At 49.2% G+C, this 24,115-nt stretch overlaps 1 protein-coding gene across 4 annotated transcripts in view; it reads left to right on the forward strand.

The window, feature by feature from the left end:
- The window catches only part of TMEM181 (transmembrane protein 181), a 74,853-nt gene that overhangs the window by 2,162 nt on the left and 48,576 nt on the right, over positions 1-24,115 (forward strand). Inside the window, exon 1 of one of the 4 annotated variants that reach the window (XM_073894176.1) lies at positions 19,232-19,356. The exons of 2 other annotated variants lie outside the window; for them this stretch is intronic. In XM_073894176.1, coding sequence (XP_073750277.1) covers positions 19,349-19,356 — 8 coding nt within the window. In that variant the 5' untranslated portion in view covers positions 19,232-19,348. Of the gene's footprint in view, positions 1-19,231; positions 19,357-20,266; positions 21,185-24,115 lie in introns of those variants that run through there. One more of the 4 variants, XM_073894174.1, reaches the window with a different exon arrangement.

Consider the following 24,115-nt stretch of genomic DNA (forward strand, 5'->3'; position numbering starts at 1 on the left):
TATAAAAACATGGTACATGGTCTTCCTTTGCTGCAGGGGTTGTGTTCTAAGGCCCCCAGGGGATGCCTGAAACCACAGATAATACTGAATCCTAGATAAATTAGGGTTTTTCCTATACATACCTATGATAAAATTTAATTTGTAAATTAGGCACAGTAAGAGATTGACAACAACTAATAATAAAATAGAACAAGTATAATAATATAATCAAGGTTGTGTGAATGTGGTCTCTCTCAAAATATCTTACTGTACCGTACTCACCCTTCTTTTTTTTTTAAAGATCTATTTATTTATTTATTTGAGAGAGAGAACGTGTGCATGTACGCACGCACAAGTAGGGGGAGGTGCAGAGGGAGAGAATCTTCAAGCTGACTCCCTGCTGAGCATGGAGCTTGACCTGCTGGCCATCTATCAGAAGGAGGATTATCTTGCTTCTGGCCTGCAGGTAACTGAAGTGGCCATGGAAGGCAAAACCATGGGTAAGGGTGGGGGCGGGGGGACTACTGATGTTCAAGGAATAGGTAGAAGACCAGCATGGTCGGAGAAATAGGCAGGGCCAGGTCATATAGAGCCTTGAATGCTAGACCAAGAAGTATGAATTTCATTAGAATTCCAATGTGAAAGCATTGAAGGGTTTTAAGTGTGGGGGAGTGACATGAGCAGTTTGGCTGCTGGTCCTGCAGCAAGCATCTGAATCTAGGGTCCAGGGGCAACTCCACTAGTTGATCTGGATCTTGACCATGAATTTACCATGGTTGGAAGGGGAAAGTGATGAATTCTGTCTGCCCCACGGACATGCGGACAAGTCAGCTGCAGAGTGCTTTATAATATTGTGTGTTGGCAGAGCACTTAGGCTGAATCACAAAGACTGGTTTATAGTGAGGAGATGTTTTAGGTCACTGAACTGCCTTCCATTGCTCCATTGAATTTTTATATCAATGGGTTTTCCCTTTACAAAACTAGGCGAAAGATTCTTGGGTTTCCAAGTTGGGAAGCTGATAGTTACAGCTCCTGCATCTGCCTAGCTGGAAGATGCATTTGCTACTCTAATTTTTGCTCCTGCTTTTCTCATGTCTTCGTGTCCTCATTAGTGATTTATGACTAAAAAGCACCAGTCCTTTTTCCCTTGGAGGACCAGGGCCTTGCCCCGTGTGGCTGACAGTTTCCTCGGAACAGGATGCAGTAAGGAGACAGCTGCTAATCCCCACTTGCATAAGATGGTTGGTCCCTCTGTTAACTGGCATGGCTGGTCCCTCTGCTAACTGGCATGGCTGTTGGCATATTGGCTACATAATTTGGCATCACTGACAAACGGCAGCTATGCGATCAAAGGACTTGCAGTCACCTGCACAAACTGAGAGATGACAGTGGTACTGCCTACTGGGAAGGGGGTGCTGGCACGATGTAGGGGGCAGAGCAGTAGGCTGGGTCTGAACTCTGCCCTTTGCTAACTCCCAGGCCTTTGGGTAACCATTGTATTTCACTGGTGATCAGTTTCCACATCAGAAAAATGAAGCAAGGATGTGGTAGGCTCAAGTGCTTTTGAAAATAGCACGGAAGATGCTTTGCAATACAGACAACAGAAAAAGCAAAGCAGCTGGGAGGTAATGGATTGAGTTGTTCGTTGATCCAGCAGCTTAATGATGTCATCAAGTCCTTCCATTTTAACTTGATGACAATTGGCCCCAGTTGGCTACTAGTAATTATTTCGGCTGTTGCTTCTCATTCACATCCATGGGGAGAACAGGCTGGCTTCCTCCAAATGAGAAGAGATAACTTGAAGCCTGCAGCAAAACTGCTTGAATCTCATCTATACCCCCACCAAAATGGTAACAGTGAAGAAGACAGACATGTGTTGACAAGGACATGGAACTTTCATACACTGCAGATGGGGGGGAAAATTGGTCCAGTCCCTTCTGGGACTGTGGAAGGCCATTTGGCTATATCTCCTAAAGTTAGAACGTATACATTCCCTTCAGTCCAGCAATCCTTCTTAAGTATTTACCCTACAGAAGTGCATATATGTGTCCTCAATAGACAAGGACTAAAATGTTCATAGCAGCACAATTTGCTATACTCCTAAACCGGAAACCAGCCAAATACTCATCAACAGTAGAATGGATAAATTTGGCTTATTCCATCTTGGAATATTATAGAGCAATGAAAGTCAGCAACTTACAACTCTACACAATAAAAGTGAGTCTCACACACACATAATGTGAGCAAAAGAAGCCAGACATGGCATATATACTGTTTGATTCTACTTATATAAAAAGAAGTATAAAACAGGCAAAATGACCCTGTACTGTTAGAAGTCAGGACAGTGGTTACCCTTGAGGGAATAGTGAACGGAAGAGGGCAGAAAAGGGCTTTCTGGCTGCAGGTGATATTTTGCTTCTTGATCTGGGTGCTGGTCACACAGGCATATGCAGTTTGTGAATGTCTGTCAAGCTATACACATGATACACGCACTTTTCTGTATGTGTATAATGCTTCAGTAGAAAGCTTAAAAGAAAACAACTCCTGTGTCTCATTGATGACATCAGGGCTCTTGCTCTTTCTTGAGCTCTGGGGATGGAAATAGACTGAGGCAAATCAGAGCACCCCAGGAGCTGAGGGTGGAGCCAATTTCCTCTAAGGCCTATGTCCTCAAGGGAGGAGAGGTAGACAGCAGAGCCCAGTTGGAGTTCTGTTAGGAAGAAGATGTGGGGAATGGATGCCAAGGAGGCAGTCAGGCATGTCCATGAAATAAATAGTCAGGAGCTAAAGAAAAGTGAAGGACAATAGATACAGTCCTTTAGAGCTCAGCTCTTGGAGAATTTGTGGTTGGCCATTTTGCCGACCTATACTTTGTTTCTCACGTTATTACCTTACCTCTGTAAAATATAGGAACAACCAAGATGGGTTTGAGTTTTCTTGGCCAGTGAAGGGATGCCAGTGGTGTCCTCACCCAAGAGGTTACTTTTTTGGAAGTAACATTTTATTACCTTGGTGAATTCCTCAGGGCCCTGGGGCTAGCCCTCAGTCTTGCTGGCCTATTTTAGTCAGCCACATTGAGAAAGAAGGACCTGTTCTCAAGGAAGGCTTCTCATTTTTTATTTTATTTTATTTATTATGTTATGTTGGTCACCATATAAGTACATCATTAGTTTTTGATGTAGTGTTCCATGATTCATTGTTTGCATATAACACCCAGTGCTCCATGTAATACATGTCCTCCTTAACCCTAACCCCCCTCCCCTCTAAAACCCTCAGTTTGTTTCTCAGAGTCCATAGTCTCTCATGGTTCGTCTCTCCCTCCGATTCCCCCCCTTCATTTTTCCCTTCCTTCTCCTAATGTCCTCCATGCTATTTCTGATGTTCCACAAATAAGTGAAACCATATGATAATTGTCTTTAACTGCTTGACTTACTTCACTTAGCATCATCTCCTCCAGTCCCATCCATGTTGATGTAAAAGTTGGGTATTCATCCTTTCTGATGGCGGAGTAATATTCCATTGTATATATGGACCACATCTTCTTTATCCATTTGTCTGTTGAAGGGCATCTTGGCTCTTTCCACAGTTTGGCTATTGTGGACATTGCTGCTATGAACATTGGGGTGTATATGGCCAGGGAAGTCTTCTCATTAACTAAGCTCTGGATGAATATACAGAATCAGAATGCCAGTTTATGTAATTGGCTGATGCAGACCCACGAGAACACAGATAATGGTGGGCATGGCATCACAGCCAGGGGAATTAGCTAGATTAGGGATTCTCAATGCTAGCTGCACATCACAATCACTTGGGGGAGCTTTTAAAAAGACAAATGCCCAGGCCGTACCCTCGAGAACTCTGATTTAATTGGCCTGGGCTGGATCGCAGCCAGAATGGAGAACCCAAGAGCGGTGAGTGGAATGTTTAAGAGCATCCATCTCAATGGGACGGGCTTGCCATCAGGACAGGAATATCTGTCCTGGAAATCACCAGTTAAGGCTCCTCCCCTGCACAAAGCTCAATGGCCACTGTCACCAATCACCTTGGCTTTTTCCACACTTTTAGGCTGGCCAACCTCCCTTTTTAGGTTAAGCATCTGTTCAGGTTACAGGCAGATTTAAAAGTCTGAGAACCATTTTTTCCATTTAAGGCAGACTTGCATATATATACTGGTTTGAATGTTAGTGACCCATCTCACCTGACCCATCTGTACTGATTTTAATGTTAATGTTTCAGCTGGCTGACTTTTCTCCTTGTTTTCAAGTTATTGGAGACAAGTCATTGTAATTAGAGTACTGACCTCTCTCTCTCTCTCTCTCTCTCTGTCTTTTGTGTCTTTGTTGGTGGGAGTAAAGGGTAAGTATCTCTGATGAGACAGTAATTTTAGAACTAGCTTCTTTATCTTCATCACTTCAAAGGTAGAAAAATAATTTCATTAAACTTGAGAACTTAGAGTGATGTACACACTTGAGATCTTAGAGTTATGTACAAATCTGGCTCAGTGAGAAAGACTGATTTTCTGTTTGGGACAAGATACGGGCCCCAGAAGGGCCCTGGACCAAGGACCTGAACAAACACATGTATGAGGGGCCCGCCGTGGGCACCAGGATAGGTCAGCTGCCCTTAGACCTATCCATGCCTTCCTGTAGTCCTCCCAGGGCCGCACCCCTCCCCCACGGCTCTTGACTGCTTTCTTCTCCCTTGCTCTGGGATCTTGTTCCATCAGTTATCCTCTCTAGTCCTCATGGGTGCAACCACACTGTCTTCTTCAACATATGCTGGTCTGCCTTCTTCCCCTACCATATTGTCATATAAATGAGTTAAGGATGGTCCCTGTAGGTTGGCTCCCATGTTGTTTGTTTCTTCACTTATTTCATAGCAGGTGCCTAACTCACTCCCATGGGTGCCTAACTCAAATTCTTACATACCCCCTTGCTCTACATATAGCCCCATTATGCATATTTTTAGCCATTTAGAGTCTGCCTGCTTTGTATACCTGTGAAACAGCGCTCAACATCTGCTAGCCATAGATATGGCAAACTTGGTGGCTATAAAAGACCCCAAACTGTTGCTGCCCTCGGGGGTTCTCTGATCCAGAGGCTCCCTCCTCTTGCTGCTGAGTGACATCACCTGTACACATAAGTCCCCTCTTTGATTCTCTTCTGCCCCGAGGGTCCCGTAGCCCTATTCTTTGTGCTAAGGTCATGTTTACCTGTCTCTATGGCATGAGCACCTGATACAGAGTACATCATACAATAGGTGCTCAACTAACATCTGCTACGTTAAGAGCATGAATGGATGAGAGAAAACAGAAGAGATTTCACTAAATTACAGGAAGGCATATTTTGCCCAGTTTTTAATAGGTAGAAGCTATGAACTGAAGAGTTCCATGTGAGCTCCCAGTACAACTGGGAATTGCTTGCTGGGCAGTGGTTGCTCTGGAGCAACCACCAGGAAAATGGCTAATAATATATAGCAGAAAATTATTAAAGGTATTAAAATTTACAAGAGAAAACATTCAGTTAATGTAAAAGAAGACAGTAAAGAAAGACTAGAGGAACAGAAAGGACAGGAAACAGAGGGTAAAAAGCAGACTGGCAGACATGACGCCAGCTCTACCGATAATAACATTAAATGTGAAGAAACAAGGCAGTCCATCAAGAGGCAGAGGCTGTCAGAGGGGGTAATAAGCAAGATCCCATTACATTCCGTCTACAGAAAACAACTTCAGATTCTAAGATACAAACGAGTCAAAAGTAAAAGGATAGAAAAAGATATATCATGCAAACAGCAAACTCAGAAAAGCTGGCGTGGCTAGACTGCCATCAGGTAAAATAACTTTTAAAACAAAACACGTTACTAGAGATAAAGAGGGATATTCTATAATGACAAAAGGGTCAATCCATGAGGAAGATATAACAACTGTAAACTTATACGCAATCAACAACAGAGCCCAAAATACGTGAAGCAAAAACTAACAGAATTGAAGGGAGAAGTAGAAGATTCAAAAATAATAGTTGGAGGGTGCCTGGGTGGCTCAGTTGGTTCAGCGACTGCCTTCGGCTCAGGTCATGATCCTGGAGTCCCGGGATCGAGTCCCGCATCGGGCTCCCTGCTGAGCAGGGAGTCTGCTTCTCCCTCTGACCCTACCCCCTCTCATGTACTCTCTCTATCTCATTCTGTCTCTCAAATAAATAAATAAATAAATAAAATATTTAAAAAAAAATAATAGTTGGAGTCTTCAATACCCACTTTCAGTGATGGATGGACAAACTAGCCAGGAGATTGATGAAGAAATAGAAGGCTTGAACAACAATATAAACCATCTAGACGTAGTAGAAATCCATAGAGTACTGTGTCTAACAACAACAGAATACAGATTCTTCTCACATGCACATGGAACATTCTCCAGGATAGACCATATACTCATCCATGAGACGAGATGTAATAAATTTAAAAGGACTGAAATCAAACAAAGGAAGTTCTCCAACAACCATGGAGTGAAACCAAATATCAATTACAGGAAGGCATTTGGGGAATCCCCCAATATGTGGAAATTAAATAACACACTCCTAAATAACCAACTGGCGAAAGGCGAATCACAAAGGAAATTAGGATTTTGAGATAAATGAAATATATATACCATATACCAGAACAACTGGCATGCACCTAAGGCAGTGCTTAGAGGGAAATTTATAGCCGTAAATGCCCACATTAAACAAGAAGAAAGAGCTCAAATCAATACTTAACCTTCTACCTTAAAACACTGGGGAAGAGGGACGCCTGGGCGGCTCAGTCGTTAAGCGTCTGCCTTCAGCTCAGGTCGTGATCCCAGGGTCCTGGGATCAAGCCCCACATCAGGCTCCCTGCTCCGTGGGCGGCCTGTGTCTCCCTCTCCTACTCCCCCTGCTTGTGTTCCTCTCGCTGTGTCTCTCTCTGTCAAATAAATAAAATCTTAAAAAAAAAATTGGGGAAGAAAAGAAAACCCAAAGCAAGCAGAAGGAAAACAATAATAAAGATTATAGTGAAGATTAATTAAAGAAAAATAGGGAAAATGAATAAAACGAACATTTGGTTCTATGAAAAGATCAGCTGGTTTGATAAACCTTTAGCTAGACTGACCAAGAAAAAAAGAAGATGCAAATTACTAAAATCAGGAATAAAAGAGGGAACATTGCTGTCAACCTCACAGGAAAAGAAAGGACTACACGGGAATGCCATTAGATAAATGTGGGTCCCGATAAATTCTACGAGACACTGTTACCGTGATACCAAGCCAAAGACATCACAAGAAAACCACAGACCAGTATCTCTCATGGACATAGAACAGTTCTGAAACAAAACAAAAAACTAGCAAACTGAATCCAGCAACAGGATTATTAAAAAGGGATTATACACCATTACCAAGTGGGACTTGCACCACGAATGCAATGTTGTTTTAACCCTGAAAAGATTGGTTACTATGTCTTACCAGCAGACCCATCCCATGGTCTTTTACCGTTTGGTGTTTCCAGGTGGTACAACTCTGTGCTCAGGGGCATCCCGAAGGCCTTGACCTGGCTGCGGGTACGTGTATGGCGTCCGCGGTTCAAACAGCAGACACGCTGTACTCTTGTCAGCACTCTTCCTGGTGGTTCACCGAAGCTGAATTGTTTTTACCTGTGCCTTCGTGTAAGCAGAGCTTTGGCCCATGCAGCAGAGTTGTTTTGTTCTTTTTTTCTTTAAGGCTAGCTACATCTTGCTCTGAATGGAGAGGAAAAGATAAAGATCTTCTTTGGGGAGCAGAGCAGGTAGAAGGTGCTGACCGTTCTCCAGGGCCCGTCATCATTCAGCTGCAGCAATGACTCAGCTCTTGCAGTAGAAAAGCCTCATCTGCCAGATGAGAAAAGGGCTCCGAGCTGGGCCAGGACATCCGAAGCTTGACACAGGAGAGCCGGGACCCTGGATTTGTCTTGTAGGGCCGCGCTGACACGGGACCACAAACCGAGCGGCTTACACAGCAGACGTTTTGTGTTTCCCAGTTCTGGAGGCCAGAATTCTGAGATCAAGGTGTTGGCGGGGTGGTTCCGCCCAAGGCCGTGAGGGCAGGGCCTGTTCCGGCCTCCCTGACAGCTTGGGGTGGGGGGTGGGGGTGCGGCTCAGCTATTCCTTGGCTCCTACGTGGCCGCTCGTTTCCTGTCTTTCCTCACGGTGCGTCTGTCTCTGCGCCCAGATTTCCCCTTGTCGTAAGGACACCAGCTGTAGTGGGTCAGGGCCCACCCTTGACCTCATCTTAACTTGATCATCTGCAAAGACCCTGTTTCCAAATAAGCCACAGTCACAGGCACTGGGGGTCAGGACTTCAACATCTTTGGGAGACACAAAGATGTTCCCCCCATAACAGGCTCTCCTTGAGCGGGACTGCCCATGTGTTGCTACAGGGCTATGGATTTAGATTCCCCTCCGAATATTTTCTAAACTAGCAGCTGACTGTTTGATGAGCAAGAGTCAGAGGCCAGAGTCTTGGCTCTGTTGCTACCATCTTGGAAATCAGGTCTGCGCATGTCATAGAATGATCGCAGATCCCTTCTGGCTCTAAAACCCAGACCGCAGAGAGAGAGTGGGGCTGTGTCTGAAGGGGGCCCCGGGATGGCCTCCCCAGCAGAGGCGACTACAGTCTCAGTGCTGCCCAAGCTGCCTGAGCTTTATGAAGTTCAGGTTGGGAAAGGTGTGTGTGTGGTGTATGTGTGTGGAGGGGTATCTATATGGTGTGTGTGTGTGTGTGTGTGTGTGTGTGTGTGTGTGGTATAAGGTTGTGTGTGGTGTGTGTACGTGCGTGTGCCTGGTATGGTTTGTGTGTGTGGATGGTCTGTGTGTTTGTGGTATGTATATGGTGTGTGTGTGCCCTGTATGGTATGTGTGTGGTGTGTGTGTGGTGTGCGTGAGGTGTGATGTAAGTGCCGTGTGGACGTGTGTGCATTGGGGTGAAGGAGGACATGGAGTGTGGGCAAAGGACACAGGCCCCTGCCCAGCCCTCTGTTGTGGGAAACCAGTTTGCGAGGGGCTGTTGGGTCAGAGGTAGGGTGACCAAACTGTCCTGGCTTTAGCACCGAAGTCCAGTATCCCGGGAACCCCCTCAGTCCCAGGAATATCAAGATGGTTGGTGACCCCAGATGTGTGACTCCAGCTGAAGCTGGCTGAGGAGGCCGGGTCTGGGCTGTCACCGTCAGCGTCCTGGGCAGAGGTGACAGAAGACATGCCCTTGAACTTCTCCACTCTGGACTGCTGGTTTTCCCTCCTTTGTCCCGCTTTCTCCTTCCCTGTTCTCTTGGCCTCAGGCCCTGTCCGACCTCCGCATTGAATAAAGACAGCCTTGTTGCCAGAGGGCCGTGGTTCTCAGAGGAGAGCCCCCCAGGGCAAGAGAACCTCAAGGCTCTTCTAAAAATAACCACTATTTTGTGGCACTTCCTTTCCTATCCTGAAATGAAATTCCTGGGTAATATCTTACATGCTTCCATAACTTAAAAAACAAAAGTACTGGGGCACCTGGGTGGCTCAGTTGGTTACATGTCTGCCTTCGGCTCAGGTCACTATCCCGGGGTCAGTCATCCCTGGGATCGAGCCCTCACATTGGGCTCCCCGCTCAGCTGGGGGGGGGGGGGGGGGCAGTCTGCTTCTCCTTCTCCCTCTGCCCCTCCCCCTCCATTCGTGCTCACGCTCTCTCTTGCTCTCTCTGAAATAAATACATAAAATCTTTTAAAAACAAAACAAATATACCTACCCTAAATGTAATCACAATAGGCAATGAAAGAAATGCATCAAGAGTATGCATTTCACCCTCAAAATGCTCTGACAAGTCACTAAAAGGAAATGTGCCAGGAGGCCGGATTTTCAGAAGTCACTGCTTTAGGCCCCTCTGTAGGCCTTCCCGGGGTGGGTGGGTGCCTGCACTCCTCCCCATGAAGGGCCGCTCTCTGCAAGCCACCCCTCCCCTGCCCTGGGGTTGCCCAGCCCAGACTGCAGGGCATTGCTGTGCCCGTTTCGGACTTTTCTATGCCAGGGCTCCTGCCGCACCCCCCTTCCCCCCCATCCCTTAAGTACTTGAGTTTGGCACCATTTAGTCCACATCCAGGAAATCAGGATAGAGACCTTTGTTCTGTATGTTCAAGGCCAAAGCAGAGGGTTTCTGTAGCCCAGAGGCCCCCGGACCTGCCCCTTTGTGTGCCTGGAACTGGCCAGCTCGGCATTTACTGTAACTTGGCAATTTGTGGCAAATGGTGGCTCTAATTTGAGGCGCTTGGTTTGTTGTGGGGGAAACGGCTTGCTCGGGGGTTGGGGAGGGGGGCAGGGCCGGTCTCCTGCTGGAAACAGATTCTGAAGTTAGAGACAGGCCCCGCGGTGAGCCCGGCCCTGGTGGGTGCTGTACACAGAAGGGGGGACATGGGCGGGGGGGGGGGGCTCTGCCCTGCCTGCTTTGTCTCCGAGGGAATGAGGGAAGCAAACCGAACGTGGAAAAAAATAACCTGGGCACTGCTGTGCTCTCTCAATTCCCTTTAACACCCCCACGTGGCTGGGAAAGGGCCCTCCGGGTGTTATGGTTCGCGGAGGCAGGGCCTCCTAACAAAGTCCTGTTGATTTCCGATCAGCAAGCCTGGGAGGACTCGGAAGACGGGGTTATGTTTTCTCTGTGAGGATGATTCCGTTTCCCCGGTTAGCTGTCTGGCATTTCTGACCTGCAAGCCCATGCTTTTAGGTGAAGAGAGCCCTCAATTTTGATTCAGGCCAACAGAGATTACTTTAAAAGTCAATTTGGAAAGGGCGAGCACACCTACGGCTCAGTGGTGAATGATCGAGAAGCTCCAGACCTGGCATTCTTCTTATCCTCAGCACCCTGCAGGGCGAAATGCAAAATCAAACACCGTTCCTCCAGGTTGCCATAGGAATGATGGCTTTGCTGTACTTCTCGTGGTCGAGGACAATGTCAGGGACACCTAGAGGCATTCACTGTTGCTTTATGGAGATATGGTACAACAGTGTTTAAGACTATTGATTGCGGGGCGCCTGGGTGGCTCAGTCGGTTAAGCATCTGACTCTTGGTTTCGGCTCTGGTCATGATCTCAGGGTTGTGGGATTGAGCCCCGCATCAGGCTCTGTGCTCAGTGCAGAGTTTACTTGTCCCTTTCCCTTTCCCCCTCCCCACCCCCAATGCTCTGTCTCTGAAATAAATAAACAAATAAATAAAATCTTTTTATAAAAGGCTATTGATTGCAAGTATTAATTTCAGCCAAAAAGAAGGAATTGATTGCAAAGATGCAGAGATAATTTACAGAATCAAAGGGCGAAAATGCCCCTGGATTTCAGGAAGGAACTGGAACCAATTCAGCATGGGTTTCTAATCTCTCGCCAGGGCCCCAAACCACTGGTTACCGAGCCTGCTGCACATGGGGATGCTTTGGAGAGCTTTAACAATGACCGAAGCCCAAACCCTACTTTGGATTCTGATTTCAGTGGTTGGGGGTTCAGCGTGGGTATTGGGCCTTTTTAAAGCTCTCCAAGTGATTTTGACTTCAACAAATTTTGAGACCCATTGTCCTAAACTAATTTGTTCCTCTGCCCTTTGTCCTAGCTCGCTGGGAGCCCCCCCCCCCCCCCCCGGTCTTTGATCAATACCAATACTCTCTTCTCTGTGCTTACACTGCTCGATTGCGGGAGGAAATCACCACCAGGCAGGCATTAGTAGAAGTCATCATTAACATGAGCTCAAAAACGTCAGCTGGGGCCTCCATGAAGCCCCGGAATCCTGTTAGATTTTCCCAGGATGCTCATTTCCCCAGGCTTTGCAACAACGATTTCTGAACCTTCTCCGCCTCTTTGTACTGGATCAAATTGACAAATCCCCAGAGCCACTGGGCCCTGCCCACATCCTCCCATCCTACCCCACCATGGCCCGTGCCTTGCTTCCTCAACTGAGTCATCCTGATAAAGGTTCACATAGTTCCCGGCCTCTGCCACCTCCGCCCCACCGCTGACAGACAGGGGAGGCTTGTTCACCCCACATCAGCTGGACTGGTGCCCACAGGATCCAGGATGGATCCCCAGTGGCTGCTTGCAGGGGCCCGGAGTATAAGCTAGGTGTGTGGGTCAGACTCCGGCCCACAGGATACTCGTGGCAGGGTAGAACCAACAGATCATTTCCAGACACCATAGTTTCGGGCAGTCTCTCTGGAGCTATCCTGCAAGACAGAGCGATTAGATGTGTTGATAACGAAGCCAGGGACAGCTTGCACTCCCCCCGATGTACTCTCCTGAGCCCCTGCCTCCATGCTCTCTCCAAGCTTCCTTGGGGTCATACCTGCTTCCCATAAAGTTCACATGGAAACTCTTGCCTCAGATTCTGTTTCCGAGGGAAGCAAGCTAAGATATTCTTGAACATGAAGACAGGTTTGCCCTGTAACTCATAGAAGAAATTAAGGCCAAAAGTAGCGTGACCAACTGTCCTGCTTTGCCTGGAGCTGAAGGACCCCTGGGATCGGGGCTTTTCAGGACTAGAACTAGAAAAGTCTCAGGACAACCAGGACCGGCGAGGAGAGGAGACCTCGTGGAAGGAGGGGCACACGCGGCTTCCCGCCTCCAAACGGCACACTCGCTGGCCTGGCAACTCCTACCCTTTGCTCCCCAGAGCAGGTGTCCCACAGCCTCTAAACTGTGAGAAAACACACCGGGATGTTGCCAGTCATCTGTCCTTCCTTCAGGACACGTGTTGGGGGTCTTTCTGCATCAGGCTTGGCGCCGGGCCCTGGAAAGATGAGGACAAACAAAGGCCGCACAGTGAAGTCACAAGCGATGGTGGTGGAATGGTACTTGTTTCGTGAAAGGGAAGTCTACACACAATGACCTCCAAAGGCTGAAGAAAAAGGCTGACAAGTCCAGCTTGAGGAGAAGTGTTTTTTTTTAAGGGGACTTCCGGACAGAAGCATACCTTGGGCATCATAAGACAGTAGATGGTTGCAAGCCCACCTCCTTTAAGACCTGCTGCTTTTGTATCCACCAAGGCTGGGAGTCCATGCGGGGGACCGGCCAGGAGGACGGAGCTTGACAACAGGTGTGTGTCATGGCCATATCCCTAGGGCATATCAAGGACGTTTTGCCTTGGGGTGTATTTAAGGGTGTGGTTAAACAAAAGGAAGGAATCGGAGGGGGTGCTGTGCTCAAGGTTCCAGGTCACAGACTGGTCATCCTGGAGGATTTGTTCAAGATGGCATTAGTCTGGTTCACGCAGTACCACTCAAATGCTCAGAATAAAATGAAAGACATGTTTCAGTCAAGTAAATTGAGCCTGATACTTAAAAAATCCCAAATGACCAAAGGCAGAGAAGGTGAAGGGTATTGGTATGCTGGACACTAATTCCTGGTGAGTGGAAGCCGTGGGGCCCGTGAGCAAGGGCGGTGCCCTGCGAGCGTGTGTGAGGCCTAGGGATGGGCTCAGGCAGGGTGTTCCTTCTTCTGTTCACTGCGCTTTCATTATTGCAAGTACCAGAAATGTGACTTCTGTCTTGCCCTTACTCTCGTTCTTGTCACTCACTCGGATGAAGCAAAGCTGCCCCACGAGAAGCTGCCCTGTGGAAAACCCCAAGTGGCAAGGAACTGAGTGGCTTCCAGCCAACAGCCCAGGAGGCGCTAGATCGTGCCAACCACCACCAGCGTGAGCGTGGAGGCAGACCCTCCCCCTGGCTAGTCTTGAGGATAACTTCAGCCCCAGATGACACGGTGCCTACAGCCTGAATGAGAGCCTGAGCCAAAGGAGCCCGCTAATTGCACCTGGATTCCTGACCCCCTGTTCTGAACAAAAGATTCACAACAGCTATGTTCCGGTTTCGAAAAGGAAAGAAAACTTTTATTATTACTATTATTATTATTATAATAATAATGATTATTATTATAGAAACCTAATAGAAACAGAAGAGGAAAGGAATCTATACATAGATGGAGGTAATAGTAGGCAATAAATGAGAATAAGGCAAAGTGACATCAAATTGGGTACTTACAACCTCCAACCGCCCCAGCCGGGGAAACCCCGTGGAGACAAGCCAGGCTGGAGTCCCAATGGAGAGGCCTGGGTGGCGCGTCCTCCCCTCAGGTGAGACTTCCCACGGACCATCCCCATAAGGGCCATATTTATAGGGCCAATAACAGGGTTTGAAATGAAACATTTGTTTGCCTGAATGCAGTTTGGAGCAAGCTGCATTTCCATGTTGTCATGTTTCTATGTTTTCAAGGAGCCTGGGCTGAGTGTGTCTGCCTCCCCGTCTTGGATTCCGGATTCCGTTCCAGGGGACCAGCCCAGCCTGGAGCAGGAGGGGATGTGAGACGAGATTTGTAGTTCTTGATGTCCAGAACAGAAGGGTCAGTTCTGATCTGGAGGCCAGATAGTATATTCCAAACAACCAAGCTCCCAAGGTCACTCACACAGCACGAGTCTCACAAACAATAGTCCTTAGCCTGCCTGTGTGCACGCGGGTCCAGGCAGTCGGTTATGCGGGACAAGTCACAAATACATCTGTCCATATAGAACACCCACAGAAACCACGAGATAATACATGTTGTTTCAGGACACAAAGTTCTGAGGTAATTTGTTATGTAGCAACAGATAACTAGTACAGCTAATTTGTGTTGGGGTAGTTTCCGCAGCATAAATAATGGGAACAAGCACGAGGATAGGAAAGCAAAAATGACTATCTTATATTGCGAATAACCCACCAAGCTGAATGTTTGTGTTCGGGCATTACGAAACTTGGTAAGAAGGTAAAGCTTTGGAACCAATCAGAGGTAGACCATTGCTTCTACCGATCAGTTCTCTGGAGTCAAGAAGACGGTGAAAAGTAAGCTCCCACGTTTGGTGCAACAAGTGGGCCAGAAGGCATAAGGCCTCCTGCAAAGGACAGGAGGAGGTTGTGGGGACAGCGGCCTGGTGAGACAGCTGAGCCCTGACGGAAACACGTTCGTTCTGCTCTGCTTACTGCAGAGGGGATGAGTCAGCTGGAAATGGGTGTCCAGGAGCTGCTGAAACTCAGGCCAAAGCACGTCGCTAACGTCAACTGTCATCAACTATCATCAGGCTCAAGGGAGATTTGAGACTGAGGTTTTCCCGCCCTGGAACAAAGAATAGGCGATCAGAGTCGTTGGTGCTGAATTCCTTAGTCTCTGCACTGAATATGTAGGGCAGTTTTCCTTTTTAAGGAACCTTCCATTTTGGGGTGTTAGGGACTGACATCTCTCATTCATATTTTGAAGCCCTAACCCTCCCACTGTGGCTGAATTTGGAGTTAAGGAAGGAATTAGCTTTAAGGAGGTCATAAGGGTGGGGCCCTGATCTGATGGGATTGGCGTCCTTATTAGAAGAGACGCCAGAGAGCTCCTGCTCTCTCTTCTCTCACACACGCCCACCCAAGGACAGGCCATGTGAGAACACAGCCAGAAGGTGGCTCTCTGCAAGCCAGGAAGAGAGTCCTCACCAGAAATGGAATCAACCAGAACCTCGATCTTGGATTTGTAGCCTCTGGAACCTGAGAAAAAACTTACTGTGGAAGCCATTCAGTCTATGGTATTTTGTTACAACAGCCTGAGGTAATTAACACAGTGGGTTAGAGAGAATTGCAGTAAGCTATTCATTTCCTTCCTGTTTTAACTCCGGGCCCAACTAGAGCATGAGTACTTGATGTTAGCCATTATTGATTCTTACTAATAAGATATTAGGAGATCACTGTAGTCTATCTACAAAATGCTAGACAAATGTTCACTGTTACATTAGGAAGGGAATTTGAGTCCCCTGGAATAGACAACTGATTTCCTAGGGTATCAAGAGCATTTGCAGATAAGCCCCTTGAGATGTTGCCATCAGCCTTGAAAAACGGCAAGGAGTCAGCAAACTGCAGACCGGTAGACTTGACTTTGGTTCAATTCTAGAGAAAATGATTTCAAGGGATGGTTTGCTGGTCCTAAGAAAATGAAATGAGGGGCACTCGGGTGGCTCAGTCGTTAAGCGTCTGCCCTCGGCTCAGGTCATAATCCCAGGGTCCTGAGATCGAGCCCTGCATCCGGCTCCCTGCTCCGCGGGGAGCCTGCTTCTCCCTCTCCCTCTGTCGCTCCCCCTGCTTCTGCTCTCTCTCTCAGATAAATAAATAAAATCTTAAAAAAAAAAAAAAAGAAAAGGAATGTTAGGTATGAGTAGGTGTTTTTCTAAGAATATGTGGTATCAGACTAATCTAATTTCTGACATTTTGATTCTTTTCAAAACAAGGCTAGGTTTCAGATACATATACACTCACTTACCCATGGGTCCAATCTCCCAATTAAATGGGATTACTGGGGGATGCTGTGAAACATTGTATATGTGGATTTTAGAAGGCTTTTAAAATAAGAACAAAGTTGATCCATGTGGGCTCAGTGCCTCTGAGGTTAGAGAGACTATGTATATCTAGTGGTCTGTTTGCTCCTGGCCTTTGCTGGTCACTCTGACCCTGTCACGTTCTTCATCGCTTGGGACATCAACATTGGAAGAGCATGAGCTTGGGGTGAGGTCGTCCTAGGTTCTCACCAGTAGTCCCTGAGAAAATCACTTAACCTCTTTAAGGCCTCAGTTTCCTATCTGTAAAATGAGGATAATGACCATGGTTAACTCATCAAGTTGCTGAGAGAATTCATTGGCTCGGGCCTTAGGCTTTGCAGGTGATCAGTAATTGCTGGTTCTTCTCATTGGACAGCATGACCCTGAGCAGAGATCCCAGGAGGCATCAGGAGAATGGAATCATCAGCTGAATGGGTGGAAGCTGCCAGAATACCAACTCATTCTCAGGCTGATACAGACGTTATCTGAAATGTGCTCCATTCTGAGCTTAGCGAGGAAACTTGCTGAACAGAAGCATGTTCAGAGTAGGGGGCCTGGAGGTGATCTGGAGGAAATCTCCTGTGAGGGATGGTTGACGTGTTAGACAAGCTTTCTTGGAGCCCCAAGATATGGTGGGCACCTTTCCCCTTGTCATACACATTATCACTGTGCTCTTCTATCCCTTTTCCATCACAGTTTTCACTGTGTCGTTATTCGGTTATTATTTGTTTGCTGGCTGTGTCCTTCACCAAAAGATAAGTCCCAGGAGGACAGGGATTGTCCCACGTATTCGTGTTGTGTTTCTAGAACTGAAGGAAGTGCGTAGCACACACTGAATACTCAAGTTAATGTTGGAAGAACACATAAATGAGAAAACGAGGGATCAAAGTGATGCTGGACAGCCCGTCAAGGGAGGACCAATGTGGAGAAGTTACGAGGAGGGAGTTTGGGTCTCAAAGAGGTCAACTCTTTTTAAAACCTGGAGCCATATAAAAACAGCAAGAGGTCAGTGGGGATGTCTCAGAAGAGGCCAGGCAGCTGGCCCAGTCTCTGGAGTAGGTGTTTTTCCACCAGATAAGACTGCCTCAGATTGGAGGTAAAAACTGGCTGCCTCTGGGCAAATGCAGCCAGCAAATGTGTTTTGTTTAGTCTTCCTGGAGTTCAAAATATTTTTTAATTAGTTTCCAATACTTCAGAATTGGAAGGTGTGACATGCAAAGTTGTATCGGAAGTCAGAGTCTTTCCAAGGGCCGAGTGCAGCTCCTTTAGACAATGCACACTCTGGTGCACAGCGCCCACCTGGCCAGTGCCCTGTTACCTGCCTGTCCCGCAGGTACTGGTGTTTATGTTCCTTGGCCTTGCTGCCGGGAAGACCCCTTTTTCTCCAAGTGTCTACGAAGAGAATCAGAGGAATAATCTTTTGGTATAATTTCTTTAAGAGTTGTGGTTTAGGATTCAGGGTGGTAATGGAATTTGTCATTCTTACTTGGTATTCAGTCTCTTGCTTTGCCTGGTGTCCCCCACCCCACCACCACCACCAATTCCCTCCAACTTCTCAAGCCCCTCCCACTTCGAGATCAGCCCAAACATTGAGCATTCTCTCTCCTCTCCCACCCAACCCCACCCCAGGTGAGTTAGGTGCCCTTCCTCAGTGCCACTGTAGCAATCTGTGCTTGTCACCCTTAGTTTTGGTAACTGACTTTGCCTGTAAGTTTGCTGAAGGAACTGAATGCTATTCATGTTGGTATCTTCCTGCCAATACCAATGAGCTTGTTGGCAGCTTAGCGCATGAACAAGAAAACATTAGGAAGAAAGCTTGAGTCTTTTATTTTCCTCATTTAGATTGACTTTAAACCCATGGCAATAAGTGGACAGGGGACATTTTGACAAATGCTCCAAAGAGAATCTTGGAAATATCCAAAACCGTGGTTCTCCTCTGTTCTTGATCACAGAAATTTAGGCCTGTATGCCAAGATCTTAGATCAAGAAAGTGCTTTTGGTCAGCTGATCTCGTCACACTGTAGAAAGAACTGCAACAGGATTGGCCCCTGAAACTTGCTCCTACTCAGCACCTTAGCAGGACCCGGATTCGCACCATCAGTTATGTTTTCAGCTATGTGGGATGTGGGGTGTGGGAACCACACCTGCATGCTTCCTGAGGGACGGTGTTTGCACTGGGGATGGAACATGCTATGGTAGCTCTAATTTAGAAAAAGCTTGCAGAAACTACCAGAAAGAGCCTGGAAAAGCTATCCTGGCATCATTTGGGGGTGTCAGAGGTTTGCTCTGGCATTTAAGCTCTTTGGGTCACAAACCTCTTTCAGAATTTGGAAAGTTATAGATCTTCTCCCCAGAAAAATGCAGGCACCCATAGGGTCTTTCACGCAACTGTAGGGCATTCATGGACTCCTATGATCCATTCTTATGCCCTGATTAAGACGTCCTAGAAGCCAGAGGGTGAATGTTTTAATGTTCTGTCTCCTCAGCAAGGGACAAGGAATAAGAGGCAAGTCATTCATTCATTCATTCATTCATTCATTCATTCAATTTGTGAACCCTAGACTGAGCCCACCCACCGCTCGGGCCCGCCTCTTGGGGCGCGGGGGAGGTAGACGCGCCGCGGGATCCCCTCCTATGGGGCCAGTGAGCGGGGCCTGTGCGGGGCAGTGCGGCCCCTCTCCGGTCCCTGCCCCGCTCCCCGGCCGCACCCCGCCCCTCGCCCCTCGCCCCGCGCCGCGCCGCTCCCCGGCCGCACCCCGCCCTCGCCCGCGCCGCGCCGCTCCCCGGCCGCACCCCGCCCTCGCCCGCGCCGCGCCGCTCCCCGCCCCTCCCACCGCCGCGCGCTCGCTTCCGCGCACGTGACGCCGGCGGCGCGTCGCGCTCTGACGAGTTCCACGGAGCCGCAGGCTCCCGGGCCGCTGTCGCTCCCGCTGCGGCTACCGCGGCGACTGTGCGGCGCCGGGCGGGCTAGGGGCGCGGGCCGGGGCCGAGGGCCGGGGCGCCGCGATGGAACCGTGAGTGCCGGGATGGGCGGGCGAGGCGGGCCGGGGTTCTCCCCGGGCTCCTGGGCCCCAGCTCCCGGGAACCCCGACGCCGGGCCCTCCGCCCACGTGGAGCTCGGGACCCCGGGGAGGGAGCGCTGGCCGGGGGCTCCGCGGGGGTGGCTCGACGCGAGCTGTGGAGCGGGAGCGAGCAGTGGAGACAGGGTCGGGGTTCCGGGACCGGTCTCGGCCAGAGTGCACCCCAGGAGGCCCTTCGAGGCCAGCTCTGGCCCTGCTCGCTCCGGAGAACCGGTGACACCCCCCCCCCCCCCCCCCCCCCCGCGTCCTAAACGAGTGCCCCTCCCGGAGCCCCTCACCGCCTTTCCTGGGGCAGCCCTGGGCGCAGCCTCTCAGCTGGAAGGGTGTTGGCCCCCTGCCCCGGGCGGGGACCCTGTTCATCACCTCTCTGTTAAAGGCACCCAGAGCACCCCCACTCAGCTCTTTGTGATCTAGCGCAGCCCAGGGTAAAGAGAGGTGCTTTCCAGTGGCTTTTTGATGATGTTGGCACGTTGGGAACCTGCCACAGCCCTTTTAGATGGGCTGGGACACCGAGTTTTATGAGTTTTAATTTGCTGACTTTGGGTCTTATTTCCTCTGTGAAGTTCAGGGGTTTTAAGTGGAAAAACCTGTCCAGGGCCCCATAGACGCCATCCCTGAAGCTTGCCTTTGACGCAGCAGAGTCACCTGGGCGCCTCCCAGGGGACATCCGGGAAAAGAAAGAGAGAAAATAAAAAATAAAAAAAAGTTTAGCGCTTGAGTTGCAAAAAGTCAGAAGTCACAGAGAAGGAATGCCTGGAGTCTCTTTGCTGCCTTCAACCGTGGCAGGTTCCCACAGTTGAAGGCAGCCTTCAGACAGGACTGTGTGAGTCTGTGTATGTTTGGGGTTGTAGAGGCTGGAAGGGTTTGCGTTGGAGCGCTGCCGATTTCTCTGACTGTGGCCATAGAGAAGATGGGAGGGTGTTGCCAGAATGCAGACACGGGTACTGGAGGGAAAGCTTTTCCCTACTGCTACCTCAGAAGTTTCTGACTTTGGTTATCCACTTAAGCAGAGGGAGCCAGGGTAGTATAAAATGTGGATGTTATAAAGGTATTTCTCTTAATTAAACCCCAGGCAGAGGGGGGTGGGCAGGACCGTCTCTGCACAACTCCGGGGGGCACCATTCATTCGTGGTGTATGTCAATAGCATGCTTGGAATGGGCCTGAGGATGCCTTCTGGCATTGGGCCAAGTTGTGACCCTGTAGCAGAGTGACCACGAGCATGTTTTAGGTTCTCTCACAGAGTGAATCTCCTGGGGTCCCCACAGCACAGCAGCCCTGGGTGGTGTGTGGCGGTGGTATCCCTTTTACTTGGACGAGACAGGCAGAGAGCTGGAAGTGGTGCGCGTCTCCTGGAGAAGTCGGGTGTGTCTGTTACATGTGGGGAACTAGAGCAGGTGGGGGCCGCTAGCTAAAGGAGGACCTGTAGAGCCACGGTGTGAATGAAGGATTTCAGGGGGAGTATTCAAGTGTCTCCTGCGGTGCAGTGGTAGCGGACAGTGGGCAGCATGATGCTCTCCTAGTGTCCATGCCCGACTCTGGTGAGCGAGGGGCCCAGCTGGTGGGATGTTGGGACCCGGAGGTCAGCCGGCCACCGCTGTCTAGCGTTCAAGCTGACATGACAGATGTGGAAGTCAGAAAAAGTCTTTGGCACACATAAAAATCTTACGAGGAAACAAGCTGAAGATCTGAAGCGTGTCCTGGATCCGGGCTCCTGGTTGGGTCAAAGTGCTCTTATTGCCAGATGCCACAGAGAGCCCTGCGGTGGGAAACCTGGGAAGGGACAGGAGCGGGAGAAGCCACAGAAGGAATGCGGTGGGGGAGGGGTGGGGGAGAGCAGAAGAGAAAAGAGCAGCCTGGGGGAGCTCGGCTTAGCGGGTGGGGGCTAAGTTCCGGGTCAGTGGCGCTGCCACCTCCCTGCCTGACCTCCCCGACCTCCCCGCTCACATGCGGCCCAGCCTACTTTTTTTCAAAGGGCAGGAGAGATTGCTGTCCAAAGCAGTCAGGATAAAGAGTTCCTGGTTCTTAGGGCTGTAAGCTGAAGTTTCCTGAAACCCCACTCCTTCTCTGATAATGCCAGGCAAGGGCCAGGTGCTGGGGGTTCAGGAGGAGAGGACCGTGTAGCACAGAGCAGAGCGGGTCTCGGACACTTGCTACCCTGACGTCCTGTTGGAGCTGCAGCGCCGCACATAGCTGAGATTTCTCAGGTTCCTTTGTTGCTTTGCTCTTGCATTTCCCTGCAGACTGGAATAGGGTTGGTGTTTTGTGTGTGTGTCGCTTGATATTTGCAACCAGTTTTGAAAGGGTATATTTTACGTGTGTCTCTTTCATCCTGGGTGCATTTAGTGTCGAAGTGAATTAAGTAGACTCCTCTTCTGCCTGCAGTGATGGGTGGCACAGACAAATCAGCACAAACCTTGTGGTTCCTGTGTCCCAGGCCTTCTGAATGTCCCATGGCTGGCAGGCACACCAGGCCTGGGTCAGTATCCTATTCTTGTAACGACAGTGTTTTAGGATTGTGTCTCTTAGGAATCTTTTTTTTTTTCTCTGCCCTGAACCAAATGATCTCTGGAGCTAATAAACGATAAGTATTTACTCTGTAGCAGATACTGCTCTGAGCACTTTTATGTGGGCCATTGCATGGGATCCTCACAGTTGCTGTCCCCCTGAAGGAGTTTCTCTTAGCATTCCCATTATGACAGATGACAACACCGAGGCGCAGGGAAGTCATGTGAGTTTCTCAAGGTCACAGTACATCGCAGAGCTGAGCCTGAAGCCCGAGTGGCTGGCTCCAGAGCCCATGTCGTGACATGAGCACGCCCACCTTGCAACAGCAGTAATGACTGAGCACTTACAGGGACTTTGGTGTAATAGCTCGTTCAGTCACCGCAGCAACCCTGGGCGGTGGGCCACTTCGGTGGTGGGAATTGGGGAGCTCAGGGAGTGGCAGTCATGAGAAGGACAGTGGCTCACCCCAGGCCATCCTGCTGCAGCCCCGCAGTCTGTCCTCAGGTTCTTCACCACCGGGTGCACTGCCTGGAGCTGGGCCAGGGTGCTGCCCTTGGCTGGCACCTTGCCTGTGCCGACCAGCGTGTGGCCTGCTTCCTTGTTCTCTTTGCCTCGGGAAGGGTGTTCGGTGGCCTAACTACCACGCTCCTGGGTGTGAGTCACTGGGCTTCCAGCCTGGCGAGGCTACACATGAATTCCCTGTTCCTCGAGGAGTGTAGAGGGGCATATTGTTCAGTAAAATACATATTGAGGTTGTTGGGCCTTGGATGTTTGCATAATGGCTTTTTTGAATAGGTAATGATAACTGATTTGTAATATAGTCAAGTTTGAAATTTGAATATATTCAGATATATTCAATATATTTCACTGCTTGAAATTTCAGAGTTCTTACTCTCTTCTTCCCACTAGAGTTTCTTCTCAAAACCCATTCAGCGGTAGGTTTAAAAAGGAAAGATTTTGGTGAGGGGTCCAAAGAGTGAGAGTGAGAGAGTGGTGGGCCTCCTTTCTGCCTCTGTTCTTGGGGGTTCAAATCCCACCTCCACCTCCTGCCAGCTGGGACCTCAGCAGCGAAGGCTGCCCCTGGCCTCTATTTTCCTATATGTAAAAGGGCTGATAATACCTGCCTTGCAGGACAGCCCCTTGCCTGGTCCCGAGTAGGTGCTTAGGAAATGACAACTGCCCTTTTCTTCAGTTGGTTGAGCTCTGAGCTGGAGGAGGGGAGATATTACATAGTGGATCCTCAGATATTGGTAGAATGAAAACAGATTTTTTTAAAAGAGAAAGTGGGGGAGGGTGGAAACGCACAACTATTACTACTGTAACAAATCTGATTGAGCTCTTCCTGTATGCTTGCTACACTGTCCTGGGCTCGTCATGCTTTCATTTATGCCCCCCAGTGGCTCTGGGGGCATTCTGCTTTGGGCTCTCTGATTTACAGAAGAGGACACTGGGGCCCGGAGAGTCACCTAGCTTGCCCATAGTTGCCTGCCTCGTGAGTGGGGGAGCCAGGATCTGAAGCCAGGCTGACAGGCACCAGGCCAGCGCTTTGGACCACGGGAGAAGAGATTATTTTTATACGGATTATGAAAGAGAAACAAAATCTTTCCTTAAAACATGCGAATGCACTGAGAGATTGCAAGTCCCTTCCCACTGCCCCGATGCTAACTTTTTAGTTCGAGAATGGGAGATCTGGGAGTGAGTTGAACGAGTAGCAAAATCTGTGATAACAGAAATATTTATAATAACAGGTCTTGCCTACCTACTGTATCGTGACTTGATGAGGCCAGATAAAATAGGTGTTCACAGAAGCACTTGGGCCTGCTGGCTGCTGTTCACCGCTGCCTTCCTGCGGGGGCTGGCTGTCACTGAGGGTTGTAAGAGGCCCAGGTTCCGTCCCATCTCACCCGCATCGCTGAATGCGCCCAGAGGTGTTTTCTCGGCATTCTCTGCTCAACCAAGTCTGTCCATTTCAGGGTCGTTGTGCTCCTGGTCCATGAAGGGGTTCATTGAGTGTGTACCTCCCCCGCGGCTTGTCTCTAGTGCTGTTTTATTAACTCTTATGGGGCCTGCGTGGGAGGGGAGGTGTCTGGTGGGAAAATAATGTTGGCTCCAGCAGTGCCGGAGGCTCGGCAGCCCTAATGGGGACCCTGGCCTTCCAGCTGGCCCAGCAGGGGCCTGACTGAGGCT

This window comes from Callorhinus ursinus, unplaced genomic scaffold, assembly GCF_003265705.2.
Source record: "Callorhinus ursinus isolate GAN/ISIS: 27379988/994484 unplaced genomic scaffold, GSC_fseal_2.0 scaffold6, whole genome shotgun sequence".
Lineage (NCBI taxonomy): Eukaryota > Metazoa > Chordata > Mammalia > Carnivora > Otariidae > Callorhinus > Callorhinus ursinus.